Source organism: Folsomia candida, unplaced genomic scaffold, assembly GCF_002217175.1.
Source record: "Folsomia candida strain VU population unplaced genomic scaffold, ASM221717v1 Fcan01_Sc014, whole genome shotgun sequence".
Lineage (NCBI taxonomy): Eukaryota > Metazoa > Arthropoda > Collembola > Entomobryomorpha > Isotomidae > Folsomia > Folsomia candida.
In genome coordinates, this window is record NW_019091206.1 from 2,285,467 (window position 1) to 2,304,152 (window position 18,686).

The following is an 18,686-nucleotide window of genomic DNA, read 5'->3' on the forward strand; positions in this document are numbered from 1 at the left end:
AAATATTTTCAAATTATATGTATTTTTGACAAAAATATGTTGAAGACTTACGTATTTTTCAAAGAATAGCGGAAATATTTATATTTCTCAAAACTTCGAAATATGTTCCAATATGTAATAAAAACAATATTTTGACATTTTTATTACCTATGCGAGTTACTTGAAAATTGTAAATAAATAAATTCTTATCCGCCCTCTGTACATTACATAATGCTTGCTTACGTGTCTTTTCCTCTGTTTGAAACTATTCCATGACTAAAATCCCTCTAGAAAAAAATGTACTGTCAAAAATTTCACTAAATTCACATTGAAAATATATTATTCCACAAAATAAATATGAACGCGTAAGGTCAATATCAGGACAATTACATGCATTCCATTCTCGACTGACGTATGAATTGTGTTAGGAAATGGGCAGTTGGTCGAGGTTAAAAAATGGTATTCAGTAGTCAAACATGTCATTTTCCTCGGGATTAAAATAGTAATCAAAAAATGATCACATCATTCATCTAAAACTGTTTATAAAAATTGGGCATAACACGCACCTCACACGATCTGAATTTCACTCTTTTAAGTCGACTGCATTGTTTCGACTGGTTGCAAATTTTGGCCAAAATTGGCTTAATTACTGAGGTAATGGACTCGAGTGGTCACCAGGTTAATAAAGATGTCGTTCCTCCCACTCCGGGACATTTCTCCGTCGAGATTTAAAAGTTCGAAAAATTATTCAAAATTTTGTGGAGACCGAATCAGGGACATTTCGTCGGCTCGATTTAAAATCTCGGTTACAAAATTTGGTCGACACCGAAACGAAGACATTTCCCCTAAAATTCCGATACATGCAAAATTTCGTGGACACCAAATCGTGGACAATTCGCAAACTGGATTTAAAATTTCAAAAAATTCAATATTTCATCGAAACCGGGACATTTCCCCGTTTGGGTCCAAATTCCCGAAAAATGGTACATTTGATCGACACCGAATCCATGATATTTCCCCACGTCGACTAAAAATCCGGGTTGCTAAAGTTCGTCGACACCGAATCGGAGACAATTCTCCTCGTCAATTTAAAATTCCCAAAAATACGAAATTTGATCGACACCGAATCCCGGACATTTCCTCGCCTCGATGTAAAATTCCGAAAAATACTAAATTTCGTCGACACTCAATCAGTGACATTTCTCCACCCCGATTTAAAACTGTTACAAAATTTCATCGTCACCGAAGCAGATTAAAGTCGATTAATACTTTACTAATTTATTTTTTACTGATTTTTCACGTCCGTGTCGCCTCGGCGGGGTCGGGACTAAAGTGGTGTTACGACGCGGCCAGTTGTGGTCCCGCGCACTGGGGCGGGCTCTGCTCTTCAGGCAAGAAACAGAGCCCGATTAATATTCCGACGGCGAAAGTGACGGCGAGGACGGCCGTCAGCACGAGAATTATTCTGAACAGGAATTACGCACTGCCAAAGCTCTTCTTCGTCAAGAATACGGGTGAGTTCGAGGAGAAAGTTGTATTTAATAGCGTAATTTGTAAGAAAAATCGGGGCTAATGTACCCGAAATGGTTGTCTGTACAATTTGTATGTATGTCTGTCTGTAAAAATGTACTGATTTTGGAGGTCTCCCAACGTATGCTCACAGATTTGGACCAAATTAGCGTCAATCGATCACAAATATAATCAGTATGAAATTTGCAAATAGAACTATCTCCCAATGCGCCGGTTTGGCGGAGATATTTGCATAGAAAGCGAGAAAAATACGCAGCAAATTTGGAAAATGAAAAATTTGCCAGCCTTGGGGGTGCGTTTTCTCCTCTTTTTATGCAAATATCTCCGCTAAACTTGAGCATTGGGAGATAGTTCCATTTGCAAATTTCATACTAATTATATTTGTGATCGATTGACACTAGTTTGGTCCAAATCTGTGAGCATACGTTGGGAGACCTCCGTTGTGAGACAAACTTGTTGGGACCGTTACATTACCTAATGTTTTTAACTTAATTCCAAAAATCACAAAATGACTTTATTCGATGTTGAAATGCAGCAAATCACAAAATGACTTTATTCGATGTTGAAATGCAGCAAATCACAAAATGACTTTATTCGATGTTGAAATGCAGCAAATGTTTAGTTTTGTAAGATGAATTTTACGTTTTCTTTACTATTTTTGTTACAAATGGCACTTTGTTTATTTTTCTAATTAATTTTTGCGTGAAATTGTTTAAGTTGCAACGGCTAAATTAAATAGATAACTGGATCAGTAGCCGTGGAAGCGTGGGGACGGAGGTACAATGTCCCCACGGTGGTCATTCGATGTCTAAATCATCTTCCCGTGCTATGTAGGTACATCCTTCCCTCCCCTACACTCAAAATAAGGTAGTAATGAATCATTACCATGCGGAATGACTATGTGGCTCTACCACGCCGGTGACGATTTGTCGTAGAAATGGTAATAATAAGTTCAGGGAAATTCAAATTTAATACATAATGGTATTCACTTCCTTAATATTTGGTAATGAATTTGAATTTCCCTGAACTTATTATTACCATTTCTACGACAAATCGTAACCGACGTGGTAGAGCCACATAGTCATTCCGCATGGTAATGATTCATTCCTACCTTATTTTGAGTGTATCCTGCAATCCCAATGTTCCTACGGCTTCCGCGGCCACCGATCTCGCTGGTTAAATTTAATGAGTTACTAACCCATTCAGGATAACATACATAAAATTAAGCTGACAATGCAATGGTGTGAAGTGTAACGCTCGGATTTGGTTGAAATTTTAAAATTGTGTGGTCCAAGTCAATACAACCAATGTTTCTTCAGGTAGTTTGTGCGATGGCCAGGATTTGTCAAAATATTTCAGGTCAAAGTTGAAAAATGGGCGATTTTTACCAAGCGGAGGAAGTAAACTCAACTTTCATTCTCTTCCCGTACAAAAAAATCGCCCATTTTTCAACTTTGACCTCAAATATTTTTAAAAATTCCAGCTATCGCACAAACTGCCTGGAGAAACGTTGGTTGTATTGACTTGGACCACACAATTTTAAAATTTCAACCAAATCCGAGGGTTACACTTCACACCATCGCATTATAATAAATCATATCCAATTTTTTCTTAATTTTTTTAGGGCACACGCTTCAACTCTCGATCAACGCGGATGACAAGTCGAAATGCTTCCTGTTGGGGGACGGGCTGGGGAAGAAGCCGTACTACTTTTCCCAGTTGCACTTCCACTGGGGACCGAACGACCAGGTGGGGTCGGAGCATCGCATCTCCGGAAAAACGTACCCTCTCGAGATGCACATGGTCCACAAGCAGATTAAGGACCCCTCCAAGATCGCCGTCATTTCCGTGCTTTTCTACATCTCGCCCAACGACAACCCGAACCTCGAACCCATCCTGAACTTGGCGGGGAAAGTGAAACAGCCCTTGGCCGTGGCGAAGACGACGACCAGTAATAAAATCACGTTGACGAAATTGTATCCGAAGAAAATGAGGATGTTCAGGTACGAGTTTTTTAAAAGAATTTTAGTGTAAGTTTGACGTTGGAAGGGAAAAATTTGGAAAAAAGCAGACGTAGTTTAAATGCTAAGGTGTAAAAATAAGGACATAGTTTTGAGCTTTGTTCTTCCATGGGGTCGAACAAAAATGCATACATGTTTTGTGAAGAAATTTGTTTTTTATCGCTGTCAAAGTCCTTTATTCTTAAAAAATCGTGAAAACGATGAATATTGAAAGAGATAAAAAAAAGTTTTAGTTCTTCTCAAAACGTATATTTTCCCATGTATATCATGTATTTTTGTGGGTGTAACACCCCTTGAAATTCAAACCCTTGGAAGCAGAGGGCAATGCCAAAGAAATGTTACACCCACAAAAAATGGAGAAAAAGACATGATTTGTCGAGAAATTAACTTTAAGATTTTAAAAAGAAAGTATTATGACGGCGATACAAAGCTAATTTCTTCAAAAAAATTTGCATTTTCGTACGAGTGCTGCCTTCTCCAACACCCCCAGAAATCCAAATCCTGGGAAAATAGAGCTCAAAATACAGTTTTTTGTCCCAAAAATTTACTAGAATTTCTGCGAAATTTCAATAATTTCCATCTCTGCTAAAAGTGCACTATCTTTTCGTGTTTCTAGGTACGCCGGCTCCCTGACGACCCCACCCTGCTCGGAATCCGTGGTTTGGACCGTGTTCCGCGACCCCGTTCCGGTGAGTGCGAAACAAATGGAGAAATTCCGGAAGTTGCTGTCCTTCTCGAAGAAACCGCTGACCACGAACTTCCGCCCCGTCCAACCCACGTTCACCTCCGTCAGGAAAAATATCTTCTTCGTTCGACAACTCAAGAAAAGTTAGCAAATTAATAATACATTTCGGGGTAATTTTATGGGCAGTTAGGAAATCCAGGTTTTTAAAGTTTCCGGGTCAAAATTTTCGCATTTAATAATGTTAAGTGTAATTTCGAAAATTGGTGACGGAAATTTCGAGCGAGCTCGAGAAATTTGCAGAAATTTCCGGAAATTTTGATAGAGAAACTCGGATAGGGAAATTTACGTAAAATTTAAGGAAATTAGCAGAAATTTTAACAACTTAGGGGGTAATATTAGAGGAATTTATGAAAATTTACGGAAATTTTGACATAACTAACTCAAGTAGAATATGGAATTTTATGGAAATTTTTACATACTCAAATAGAAGGGAATTTTACGGGATTTTTGACCCGACTGAAGAGATTTATAGGGAAATTTAATGATATTTTAGGAAATTCACGGAAACTTTAATTCAATTCAAGAAGTGGAAATTTACGGGAACTTTAAAAACGTAGGTTTTTCTAACTGCCTTTCATTTAATAACTTCATAATCCGTCTAAAAATGGGTTGATTTCCGTTCTCTTTTTCCAGACGGTTTTGACGACATTGGGGATTTCGACGAGGGCGAAGATCATTTTGGTGGTGGTGACCACTACCAAAACGGTATCGACCATAACAATTACCACCCGCCGCAACAGAGACCGAACCGTCCCGGGGTCATTTTTTGGGGTGGGGGATTCGCCGGGTATGGCGACGCGACCCATTTCCACGCCTCGAAAGAGGAGTGGGACTATTGGCACCCGGAACAAGCGTATCATTTGCATAATCCGGGAGAAATTGACTCCACGACCAGTTTGGACGATTTTGAACTGGATTTTTACCAAGCGGATCAGTGGATTGATTTGGCATCGATTGTATAAAGCATGTAAATATGTATGTATTTATGTAAATACTTGGAAATAATATTATGGAAATTTTGTACAATAAAAGTCATTGATTGTACAAATTATATAAATAATATTATGACAATTTTGTACAATAAAAGTTAAGGTTTTTGCACGTGGGGGATTGATTTGGGGGGGATTTCATGTAACGTTAATTCAGTGTTTTAAATTTTACCAGTTTTGGTTGATTTTTACCGACGCAGTGACGAAAATTGGTAAAAAGTGCTAAAAACGCTCCAGTATCGATCAAAATTACCACCCCCCGCAACAGAGGCCGAACCGTCCCGGAGTAATTTTTTGGGATTCGCCGGGTATGGCGACGCGACGCATTTCCACGCCTCGAAGGAGGAGTGGGACTACTGGCATCCGGAAGAAGCGTACCATTTGCATAATCCGGGAGAAATTGACTCCACGACCAGTTTGGACGATTTTGAACTCGACTTTTACCAAGCGGATCAGTGGATTGATTTGGCATCGATTGTGTAAATAAATTACATATGTAATCATGTAAATATGTAAATATTATGGTAATTTTGTACAATAAAACGGAAGGTTTTTGCAGTTTTTGCAAAAAAAGGCTCAAGTATATGCCGAGTATCGCCCCCAAATGCACAATATGTATGTATATATTGCAAATTGGAAGATGGTCACATTTCTTGCAAAATCTATGCATAATTCCATCCCATATTTTAACCAGGTTAAAAATGATCAATTTTTAGAATTCGAACTTTTTATTACACATTTTTAAAACTGCAACAAGATTAAATTAATGGATGCACATATTTAACGAGATATAAATTATGTCACTAAATAAATACGTAGCTTGTTTTGTCCCATTCTGGCAACAACTTTCAAAATTTCGGGGGAAGACGGGAGGAAATTGTCTTTTTTTTGGCGAAGAGAATTGAAAGTTTCCGGAAACTTTCGAAAATTCCCTGGAATATTCAAAAATCCCCCGAGAAAATTCGAAAATTCCCCGAAATATTCAAAAATTTCTTGAAAAAATTATATAAAAGTTCGGAGAATGAGTGTGGGAACAGTGTCGAATTGTTCTTGAGGTTATGACGACCTGTCCTCTTTAGTTGTACTTAAAGTCATTTGAAAGTTTCCGGAAATTTTCGAAAATTCTCGGGAATATGCAAAAAATTCCTCGACAAGTTTCGAAAACTCTCGGGAATATTCAGAAAGTTGTTGAAAACATTCCAAAATTCCGGTGGATTTAGTGGAAAATAATTTTTGGAAGCATATTTATCCGACTCTGGCCCCCATGTAGGACACGAATCGCATAAAAGTACGGAAAATGAGGGCTGGAACGGGAACATTGTCCCATTGTTCTTCAGGTTGTCCCGACCTGTCCTGTTTTTTAATTGTACTTTGGTCTTCTTCTTCGTCTTCCCTCTGAAAGCGGCCCGATCTGCGGGAAAACTTGATCCGAACGATGCCCTCCTTGTCGGCGTAGATCGACTTATCTTTATTCCTGCTGTTATCGAAAATTTCTTCCGATTCGTCGTCATTGTGCTCGTGACTTATCGGTTTTTTGGAATTTGTCAGCATCGCCAAGTCGGCCAGGGTGAGGGGCCGGTCGAGATCGGGCTCAGGGGTGGATTCATTTGCATATCCGACCGAGTACAGGAATCCGATGAGTTGTTGGAGTGGTTCGAGCGTCGTTGTGGGGATGAAGGGGGCTGGTGTGGTGGTTGGGATGGGTGGGGGTGGTGGTGATTGGGGGGAATTACCTCCCAAAGGTATTATGTAGAAGGGATTGAACCGGACGCCACCACCAAGGTGACTCTCCTCGCTGTGAGGTAGTATTTGTGACTCGTTCGAGGAGGGTAATGCTGGGGACGAACTTCCGTAAAAGGCGGGGCCCGTGACGGCAAATCCGGACTGGGAATAGTATAAGTTTTGTTTATAGATTTCCCCCTTAAAAAACGACGCCTAATGCTCTACATGAATCCGAATTCGGTAAGAGTCGAATCCCGGGCGAATCCCCCAAAAAACGGGGATTAGGATTCGAATCGGACTCGGATTCGTGTAAAGCACTAACGACGACGACTACTACTACTACTCACCATTTGCTGATTTCCACCACCCGGCATGGTCATATTCTGGTGGAGATTGATGACCACGTTCATCTTTTCGGGGGACGTGACACTAGATTTTAACGTGTTAGCGGCCCCACGGAGGAGCGACATTGCTTGCGAGGCTCCACTTAAAGCGCCCTAAAAATAAAGTCTATATTCAAATCCAGTGTTTCATTTCTGTAGGTGTTTTGCTACATTTCTTATACTGGAAATGCAAGAAATGCGAGGTGCAAGATAGTGCAAGAATTAAAGAAATATGCGCTATCTAGCCACACGCTATATATGAACTATTTCACAACACGGAAGGAAGTGGTTTCTCGCCCCGTGCATTTCTTGCAGGTCAAAATATATAGCTGCAAAAAACCACTTTCTTGCCGTTATTTCTTGCAAATAGTTATTCACAATCAACTGAAACCAAATTGCAAACATTGCCATACGAAATTGAGAATCTGTTGAGGAACCGAAATCTATCGAATGACTCAATCAAGGAGGTTGTGACGAGAATAAATTAGTAAAATAATTCTCCCTCACCTGTCCGACCGTGTTCAACACGCTGCCACCATTTTCGCCACGCATCGTTTGCCTCAACTTGGTGACAATGGTGCCCATTTGGGCGTCATCGTATGGACATTTGTACTTCCTGCTGTCCTCGCCATGACCATCGCCACCACCAAGTTGGCGACATTGCCGGGCCAATTTTCGCCCAATCCGAACCCGCCCAAGGTACAATTTGGGGCGAATTATTTTAATCCGGCGGCGAGGAAGGGGTGGTCGGAACGGGTGAAAGGGCGGCATCACGGCGTGACGGGCGGGAAAATGGTCAACTTTGCCGTGAAGGACGCGGTACTCGTCGAGGTCGAAGCGATCGGGACGTTCGCGAGAGGTGGTGGCGTCGTCTTGTTCTTCGTCCGATTCGTCGTCATCTTTGTCCAAGCTTTCTTTGGCGACGCTGAATTCGTCCCAAATGTCGGTGAGGATGGATTCCTGGGGGAGTTTGTTCTTGGTCTTTTTATTGTTCTTGTTGGATTTTTTGGGGTTGTCTTGTTCTTCTTGGGATGTGCTGTATACGAAAGGGGGCAATTTTTTAGGCTAAGGAAGGACCTTTGACCTGGTTATTTATTTATTAACGCCAAAATATTTACGAAAACGTACGGAAAACAATAAGAATTTTCGCAAAGTTTGTATTTTTGAATTTAATGCTCTGGATTTTTTGTGATCCAAATTTTTTGAGTAAAAAAAATTTGCCTCTCATATCGTTGAAATATGTATTTATGTACAAAACATATACACATTTTTAAAAAATACGTAAAATAGTACGTATTTATCTTTCAAATGATAGCGGAAATATTTATTCACAGTTCTGAAAACCTAGAAATATGTAAATAGGTGTGTGGAAATATATTGAAATTTGACTCTGGATTTTTTTTAAATCAATTACTTTCACACTATTTGTGTTTAAATTTGTAGCGAAAAAAGTTTCGTCCCAAATCGTTGAAATATTTGCAAAATATGAATGTAGTTTTGAAAAATGTCTAAAGGAGTTACGTATTTTTGAAATAATAGTTGAAATATTGATAAGTTCACATTTAAAGTCGAAATATGTAACGTATGTGGAAATTTTTTGAAATTTTTGTGACCTATGCGAGTTGGGGAATACACGGACAAAGTTTGACCGTGGGTCGTCATTAAATGAAAATGTTGAAAATAAATACATATCCACGGTCTGTTCGATAAGGTAAGCTTACCCCAAGACCTCGCCCATGAGGTAGGCATAGTCGTTGAGGAGGTCCGTGTGTTTGTCCGGCTCTTGACTCCCCAGACCACAGAGGACTTTGGCGAAACAAGTTTTACGATCTAACGCCCCGATTATGAGGCGTGCCTCTCGTCGCGATAACGGATCGGAGTTGAGGAGGGCTGAAATTTTGTCGGTATAGTTATTTCCGGGCTTATCTTGAAGCTTATCGGAGGAGAATGGGAGGGCGTCATCCCCACCGAAATGCCCGATTGATAATTTGGGGGACGGAAAGATTTCCTTATTTTGGAGAATATCGTGGATCACGGCGTTCGTCGTTCTTTTATTTGGTGAGATTGAGGCAGCTTGAGACTTGTTGATTGAGACTGAGGCAGGTTGAGATTTATGCTGGGAAGAAACTGAGGCAGATTGAGACTTTTTCGTCCATGAGACTGAGGCAGATTGAGATTCTGGAATTAAAAAAAAAATGTGAAGTGAAGAATTATTGATTTTGTGAAAAGTTACCTTTCGTCAAGACCAGAATTATTGGGACAAGGACGAACAACAAGTGAGAAATAATAACACCGAAAACTTTGAAGTTCTTCATTTTATGAAAGAGAATTTAAGAAGAATGGATTGAAAATTTATGAGAAAAGTGGATCGAAAAATTTTAGGATTGGACAAAGTTTTTGAACAAAAATGGATCGAAATATTTAATTTCTTCGAGAGGATATGCCCCCAGAATGGAAGTTCCGCTTGGAATGATCTCGTTTTATAAGCTCAGAAATTATAAATACTCGAATTTTGCAAATTTCACTTTTGAGAGATGGGTGGTTTTTCACCACCCATGGATTCAAAGTGGGGGGACACCCCTCATGATATTCGCCTTCCATCGTGGGGTACCCAAGAAAATCATACGAAACTTTTACGTAGGTACTTTTACTATCTGCAAAGAAAGTGACACAAGTCACACCGGTCCGGACATGATAATTTTATGCCAATATTTGGAATATAAATCTCATTCTACATAGTAAAAAAAATTATGAAATGCATTAATTAAAGATCGATAAGGTTAGTTGGTCGTCTCGTCAGTGTAACGCGACGTCGTGAAATAATGTCAGCAAGTTTGCAATGCCATTGCGAATGTGAATGGTAAAGTTTTGCAGTCAAAATACAGATTTGTAAGGTACTCGCTACATGAAATTTGTAGCTGCAGCATCCTCCCATTTTTTAACTCGCTTGTTTTTCTCACTCGCCCTGTCACCTTGTTTCTTGCTGCCTGCACACGACGAGTTTTTTTGCAACGTGGTGCCATGCGAAAGCACTATTTTAGGTGGATTTTAGGCCAAGTTTTTTCATCAGGACGAGATTTTTTTATAACGCTGCTCTGAATTCGTTGCAAAAAATTGTTATTGTTGTAAACTCGATATTTTTTTTAATGGGTATGATTTACATGCAGACATACAAATCCTGATTCTGATTCATAAATGTATGCATGTGCTTAATTAATGTGTAAATTAGTTGTGCAAATTGTGAGGAATTTAAGTTTTGCGAATTTTTTGCATGTAGACAAAAAAATTTATTGGTTGGTTGGTCAGTCAACTCTGTATTTTGGAAAGCTTATTCAAATATCTAACAGACTCGGAGTGTATTAGAAGAAGACTAAGAAATTTAAATTTTCAGAAATTTTGAAGACTTTCAAAAATTGGTTTAATTACTAAAATAATATTTTCTTCTTCGATACTTAAAATGGTAAGTAACTTATCTAAATTTTAATTTTTTTTAGCAACAATGGAAATAAAAATATATAATCTACGACGTAAAACGTTTCCAAAAATAATTTAATTTGATTTTTTAAGTCATTTAGATTATCCGATGGGGCCACGTCTTCTCAAAATTTTTTATGGAGTAGAAGAACATGCAGAAATTTTGAAAGCTATGAAAAATTTATTTAAATACTAAAATAATACTATTTTCAGCTTCGATACAAAACTTAAACGATAGTATAAGATAATAACGTATATTTTAAAATTTTTAGCGAAAATGGAAATATGTAATTTACGACGTAAAACATTTCCAAAAATAATTTAGAGGAGTTAATAGGGAGCGTCCATAAATCACGTGATCGATTTTTGGCCAATTTTGACCCCCTCCCCCCCTAGGTGACCGGTGGTGATAATTTCGCTACCCCCCCCCCACCGGTCACGTGACAGGAGATGCTCAAATTAAATCATGTTGTCCGGAACAACAATATTTTTTAAATCATTAAGCAAATTAGAGCTACACTACACACATGTGTAAATACCTATTTAATACGCCAGTCAGACATAAGTATTTAAGTCGAAGCAAGTTTCTAAATATGCAAAATGAAAATCAAATTTATATAACGTGCGTGTGGTATGCCAAGGGAGTTTATACATAACTCTCTCATGACATTTATTGGCATATACAAAAGTTTAAAAAACTTTTGTATATACTACTCATGTCACGTGACATCTGACCATCTACCCCCCCCCCGTGATAATTGGTGACAAATTTCAGACCCCCTCCCCCCCTCTAATCGATCACGTGATTTATGGACGTTCCCATAGAATTTTAAGGTGATTTACATTATTCGATAGGACCACCTCGTATATGATGGGGAGAAGAATTTTCAGAAATTTTCGAAATTTTTAGAACCTGATTTAATAAAGGTTTCCTTCTTCATTTCAATTCACTACTAAAGACTAGAGACTTGCACGGCAATTAACCTATGTTTTAGCATTTTTAAGAGGAATGGAAATACAAAAATATAATTTATGATGTTACACGTTTCCAAAAATAATTTAGAGAATTTTAACGTGATTTAGATTATTCGAGGGGACCACGTCTTCTCAAAATTTTTATGAGACAGAAGAATTTTCAGAAATTCTCAAAACCACGAATTTATTTAACCACTAGAATAATACTGATTTCAGCTTCATTCCTATACACTGAAACCTATATTTTAAAATTTTTTATCGAAAATGGATATATGTAATTTACGACGTAAAACATTTACAAAAATAGTTAATAGAATTTTAAAGTGATTTAAATTATCTGATCGGACCACCTCGTACGGTGGGGAGAAGAATTTTCAGAAATTTTCGAAATTTTTAAGTTTGATTTAAAAATACAGTTATCTGCTTCATTCCAGTACACTGCGAGCGATAAAAACGCAATTAACCTATATTTTAACATTTTTAAGAGGAATGGAAATACAAAAATATAATTTATGATGCTACACGTTTCCAAAAATAATTTAGAGTTTATATTTTAATCTGAATTTGATTATCCGATGGGACCACCTCTTCTCAAAGTTTTTTATGGGATAGAAGAATTTTCAGAAATTTTCAAAATTATGAATAACTTTAAAATAATACTGTTTTCAGCATCATTTCGATACACTGCGGGTAAGTGAAAGTATATTAATTTGGCAAAAATAGAAATAAAAATATATAATTTATGTTTCCTAAAATTATTTAGAGTTGAATTTTGAGGGATTGTCCGATGGGGCCACCTCGCAAAATGGAGGAGTAGAAATTTCAGATATAGATATCATTTAATATTTTAAAATATAGAAATTTTAAAATTTTTAGAAAAAAAATCTAAATAAAAATATATTCTTTAAGACACTTAAAACATTTCCAAAAATCACTTAGAGTTGGATTTAAATCTGATTTTGCTTATCCGATGAGACCAAGAAGTATTCTCAAAAATTTTTATTAAAAATGGTAATAATAAAAATATATATATAATTTACGTCGTACAACATTTCCAAAATTTCCAAAAATAATTTAGAGTTGGATTTTAAGATTTTGGGACGGACCTCATTTTCTCCAAATTTTTTATGGGATAGGAAGACTTTCAGAAATTTTGAAAACTCATACAAATTGATTTAATTACTGAAATAATACTGTTTTTTTCTTCATTTCGATACATTCTAAAAAAGTAAGTAACCTATATTTTAACATTTTTAACAAGAATGGAAATAAAAATATATAATTTACGGTGTAAAACGTTCCCAAAAATAATTTAGAGTTGAATTTTAATCTGATTTTGATTATCCGATGGGACAAGAAGTACTTACTTTCAGAAACTTTCAAGATTTTTATGTCTAGCTTGATTTAACTACAAAAAACATACCGTTTTCTTCTTAATTTCAATAATTTAGAGTTGAATTTTGGTTGAATTATCCGATGGGACCGCTTCACATAATGGAGAAGAAATTTCAGAAATTTTCAAAATTTTTATCGCTTGATTTAACTACTAAAATAACCCTGTTTTCTTCTTACTTTCGATACACTACACGTAAGTAACCTATATTTTAAAATTTTTAGGAAGAATGGAAATAAAAATATATAATTTACGGTGTAAAACGTTCCCAAAAATAATTTAGAGTTGGATTTTCAGGTGATTTATCCGATGGGACCACCTCGCATAATGGAGGAGAAGAACCTGAAGGCCCTCAGCAAAATGGGGACTTCTGTCTGTGGGGGTGGCCCGACTGGGACGTAAGCCACGTGGTGATGATTGATCCCATGGCCGACCGGATGGTGAAACCTGCCCGTCCGCTGAGACGATTTTATTCGGATAAAGTCAGGTTCCGTTGGGGATGAGATTTCTATCCCTAAAATTGTGAGGAGGACCGTTATCTCAGCATTTTACATTTATGTAAATTTATACAGTGGCCGCGGAAACGTATGAACAGAGGGGCAATGACCCCACGGTTATTCGATATCCTAAATTATACAAACCCCTCCCTCCACTACCCTATAACTTTTATTTTTCCAGATGTCCCCATGCGCCCCCGCGGTCATTGAAGTTATACAGTGACCGCGGAAGTGTGGGGACAAAGGGACAATTCCCCCAAGGTTATATGTATAAACCCATACATACTTCATTCTACAATGCTAATGACCCCCGATGTCCCCCCGGCTTCTGCGAGCACTGAAGTTATACAGTGACCGCGGAAGTGTGGGGACAAAGGGACAATTCCCCCAAGGTTATTTGATGTACGCATCATCTCCCCATGTCATGCAAACGGCAACCCTTGCTTCCCCTATCTTACAAAGTTTATGTCCCCAGATTCCAGATGTCCCCCAGTTTCCGCCGCCACTGAATTTCTAGTACCTGATTTTCTCCCCTTGTCCTCATCACTTTCTTCATCTTCAACTTCATCCTCGTCCTCCTTGTCCACCACTTTTTTATTGTTCTGGGTCGTCAATCTGTTCAAGATTTTCTTGGCTTCTTCCTCCGAATCGTCTTCGTCCGTTGGTCTGGGCGGAAACACGGGAACTTTCGTCGTGGGGCTGGTGTCGTTCCCGGCATATCCGACGGAATAAAGGAAGCCGACGAGTTGTTGGAGTGGATCGAGGGGTGGTGGTGGGGGAGGAGGGGAGGATGAGGGGGGAGGTGTGGATGCGACTAATGGGAGCAGGACGAAGGGGTTGAAGGATGAGGATGAGGTCGTGGTGTCATTGTTATCTTCGAGAGTATCATTTGACCTCAGGAGTGACCCAGTGTCACGACTTTGGTAGAACGATTTTAATGGAACTGCGGCAAATCCAGCCTTAAAAAATAGTGGGATTGGTTGATGATTAAATTGGCAAATTTGGAGGACTGACAATTAACAGAGGTCTCCCAGCGTATGCAATCTGATTTTGGGCAAATTAGTGTCAATCGATCACAAATTTAATTAGGATGAAATTTGCGAAGACACGATCTCCAAATCAGCACGTTTGGTAGAGATATTTGCATTCGAAGAGGACAAAATGCGCAGTAAATGAGGCAAGTGTACAATTTGTCGACTTTAGGACGCGTCTTCTCCTCTTTAGATGCAAATATCTCTGCGAAACGTGGCCATTGCGAGATCGTGTCCTTTGCAAATTTCATCCTAATTAAATTTGTGATCGATTTACATTAATTTCCTCAAAATCTGTGAGACGTCGATTTTGTATGTCTATATTTACTGACCGATTCTTGTCGTTGTGGAGCAGGCTGAGTCAAGTTATTATGAATATTGATGATCAAATTCATCCTGTTAGGGGACGACGAAGATGATTGACCAGCCCCACCCCCACCCGTTCCGACCGACATGAAGTTGGAAGCTCCCTTTTAAAAAGGAAATAGATTCAATGGAATTAATTTATAGGGACTTCTCCAATGTTGAAATCTGGTAGAGTCAGATATATTACTGGTAATAACTTCCTACCAGATTGGTAGTAGATAGTTGGTATTACTACAAAATTACTAAGCGGTACTCCCAGTTATTACCAGAGCAAGTAGACTCCGTACTGGTATTGATTTGGTATAATAACTTCCTACCAGATTGGTAGTAATTGGTTTCTAACTGGTAAATTTTTTATTACCAAAAAAATTACTAAACAAAACTGTAATCATTACCAGATTCGGTAAAGTCGTCATATCCATGTACTCTATTCAGTAATGATTTAATACCAGATTTTTAAGACCAAATACCTTAACAAATGTCCCCAGAATGTCTTCCCCTCTGATAATTTGTCTCAATTTGGTGACAATTTGCCCCATCTGGGTGTCATTGTAGGGACACGCGTTCCTCTCCATGAGCTGGCGACACTGCCTCCCTCCACTCAACTGACGGGCGAATCGGGCGAAAAGCAAGGGGGGCGGAGGAGGGCGACGAATTCGAAAATGACGTTGGAACGGGGGGACGAATGGGGGGACGTAATTTTTCCTGGGGGCGACGACGTCCGATCTGCGACGAGTGTCGTCATCTCCTTCGTCCGATGAGTAGTCGAGATCTTGTTGTTCTTTTAGGGCACCGAATTCATCCCAAAAATCGCCAAGAATCGTGGATTTTGTGTCTTCTTCAGAATTTCTGGGAAATTTTTAAAAGAATGCATAATTTATTTTGGGAAATAAATAAATAATTTTTTAAGCTACTCCAATCAAAGAATCTGCGTATAATTAACGAAAAAATCTATCTATTAATTGCATACCGATACGATAAAATAATTAAGATCGGGTTTTTAACGTTACATTTTTTTAATTAGTTTACTAGCCACAGTTTTAATTAATTAACATTGGACTCGATGACGCATACTCAGGATTAGTCGCATTTTTTAATAATTTAATTCTCGGCTCTGGGAACTTATCTTAAAATTCTGGACGACAAATTTGTAGAGCCGAAGTCATTGCCAATTTTCTAAAAATCTACACTCCAGATTTTGACACTTTTTGAAGGAGCAGATCTCAAGTTTAAGAAGCCTTCAGAAAAATTGGAACTCATCGAAACTGGCTCAAAAAACTCAAGGCCATTCCGTTAATCAATCATTAATTAATCAAACATTAATTAATCTCACTGACGGCAAATTTGTCGTCCAGAATTTTAAAATAAGCTCCCAAAGGCGAGAAATATTTTATAATGTTCTGATTTTGGCGATACGACATCGAGATGTTACACTCAAGATCTTAATTCCAAATTTTCTGGAGGCTTCTTAAACTGGGGGATCTCTTTCAAAAAGTGTCAAAGTCTAGAGTGCATATTTTCAAAAACATTGGGAACGACTACAACTATACAAATTTGCCGTTCAGAATTTTAAAATAAATTCCCAGAGGCGAGAAATGTTTAAAAATGTGTGGATTTTGACAATTTTGGTGATAAGTAATACGTTAAGTGCTTACACGACAAGTTCCCCGACAAGATAAGCATAGTCGTTGATAAGATCCGTATTTGTCGTGGGTTCTTTACTCCCCAGACCGCAGAGAACCTTGGCGAAACAGGTTTTACGATCTAACGCCCCGATTATGAGGCGGGCCTCGCGTCGCGATAAGGTCGACACGTTTCTGAAGAGTGTGTCCACGATGGCGTCGTCGCCTTCGTCTGGTTTGGGCTTATCCTTAGGCTTATCCGTGGTCTTGATAAGGCTCACTTTCTTTAAGGGGTCCTTATCCTCTGGGGAATAATGTCCTATGGAAATTCTGGGTTTTGGAGAAATCTCATCATTTCCCAAAATTGCAGTGACCACTTGTTGCGTCGTTTTGTGCAGTGAGGCAGATTGAGACTCTGCAAAAAGTTGTGAAAAGTTGGGATAAATTTTGCAAAATTTTTGTGCAAAAAAATTTTACTGCAAAAAAAGTTTGAATAAATTTCAAAATTTCTACGCTAAACAAATCGTATTGAAAGAAAATTAGGGATAAATTTGCCAATTTCCATGCAAAAAAAATCGTATAGGGAGAAAATTTTTAATACATTTTGCAATTTCTACGTTAAAAAAATCGTATTGGAATACAAAGTTTGGATAATTTTGCAATTTCCACGCAAAAAAAATCGTTTTGGAAGATAAGTTTTAAATAAATTTTGAAATTTCCACTCAAAAACAGTTTCGAAAATTTACCCTTAATTCCGAGAAGAAGGAGGACGAGACCAAATAAGAACAAAAATCTTGTCTTACACGCTCCAGGTTTTTTCCACATTTCAAAAATTCTCATGAAAAAACGTCTCAATTTGAAATTTTAAGTTCAACTGGTAACTATTTGGAGTAGGTGTAACAGGCGTAACCTAAAAAAATATTGGGACCTTAAACACTTCTACTCGAGACAAGGGTCAACCTCGAAATGACATCCGTGCCAAAACTGCAAGTATTTAGCAACATTTATCGTGTCAACTCGTATTAATATATAAATTGAAGATTCACTTTTACAATATTTGTGCAAAAAAAATGTATCAATTACTTTTCTAAATTGTCCAATTTTTACTTGATTGTTGGGTTGGCAGGCTGTTTTCACCTTCAACTTCACCTTACTTGCAGGAATACAGTTAAATATTGTACTATTTCAGTGGCGTAACTATGTTTTGGGGGCCCTTAGGAAAATAGAACGAAGTTGCATTTTCGGTTTAATTTCGGCATTGCGGATTAGTTTTCTACTCAAAAAATTTGAAAAAAAACAATTTCTTACGTTAATATTGAATTTAAGAAAAATCTTGCGAAATGTTTCAAACTGAATTTTAAAAATATTTTAATGTTTAAAAATGTAACAAGTTTAGAATGACTCTAGGTCATATTAAATTCCTTTATTGATGAAGAATTCTTGTAAACTAGCAAAATAGATATTTCAAAAATGTGTATTCGCACAAAATAAATATTTCAAAGAATGTGTATTCGCACAAAATAAATATTTCAAAGAATGTGTATTCGCACAAAATAAATATTTCAAAAAATGTGTATTTGCACAAAATAAATATTTCAAAAAATGTGTATTCGCACAAAATAAATATTTCAAAAAATGTGTATTTGCACAAAATAAATATTTCAAAAAATGTGTATTTGAAAAAAAAATTTCAAAAATGTGTATTCGCACTCCCCGGGGCCCCTGATGTCAAGGGGCCCCTAGTTTTTGCCTATATGCTATTTCCGCCACTGTCGAATTAAATGTGCATGTACTCCCTTTGAAGGAAGGAAAGTGTCAAGAAGACCATCTTTTTATGCGAGAATGACATCCGAGTGGATGCATCTAATTCAACAATGATTTATCTATTGAAAGGGAAAAAATATTATCATTCCATTTTTCTACTTGAAGACGAGACGAGATGTAATATGCAAATGACAT

At 37.7% G+C, this 18,686-nt stretch overlaps 2 protein-coding genes and 1 long non-coding RNA gene across 4 annotated transcripts; 2 read left to right on the forward strand and 1 right to left on the reverse strand.

Annotated features, from left to right (window-relative positions):
* The first annotated feature begins 593 nt into the window (after positions 1–593).
* LOC118437531 (carbonic anhydrase 15-like) lies at positions 594–5,793 on the forward strand. Of its 2 annotated transcripts, XM_035856591.1 has the most exons (5): positions 594–1,493; positions 3,134–3,512; positions 4,147–4,358; positions 4,769–4,828; positions 4,909–5,031. In XM_035856591.1, the coding sequence occupies exons 1-4, from the start codon at positions 668–670 to the stop codon at positions 4,786–4,788; spliced, it is 1,437 nt and encodes a 478-aa protein (XP_035712484.1). In that variant the 5' UTR covers positions 594–667; the 3' UTR covers positions 4,789–4,828; positions 4,909–5,031. The 2 variants fall into 2 exon arrangements, with proteins under 2 accessions (XP_035712484.1, XP_035712483.1); XM_035856590.1 differs by lacking the exon at positions 4,769–4,828 and having other exon boundaries at positions 4,909–5,793.
* Positions 5,794–11,282: 5,489 nt separating this feature from the next.
* LOC118437641 lies at positions 11,283–12,958 on the forward strand. The gene is made up of 3 exons (XR_004836217.1): positions 11,283–12,508; positions 12,582–12,829; positions 12,911–12,958. It is a non-coding gene; the product is annotated as an uncharacterized LOC118437641 (long non-coding RNA).
* LOC118437640 lies at positions 12,904–17,822 on the reverse strand. Its single transcript, XM_035856820.1, has 6 exons — positions 17,474–17,822; positions 16,761–17,142; positions 15,576–15,954; positions 15,072–15,209; positions 14,229–14,667; positions 12,904–13,725 (listed from the first exon to the last, which is right to left on the reverse strand). The coding sequence occupies exons 1-6, from the start codon at positions 17,565–17,567 to the stop codon at positions 13,514–13,516; spliced, it is 1,644 nt and encodes a 547-aa protein (XP_035712713.1). The 5' UTR covers positions 17,568–17,822; the 3' UTR covers positions 12,904–13,513.
* Between the last annotated feature and the right edge of the window lie 864 nt (positions 17,823–18,686).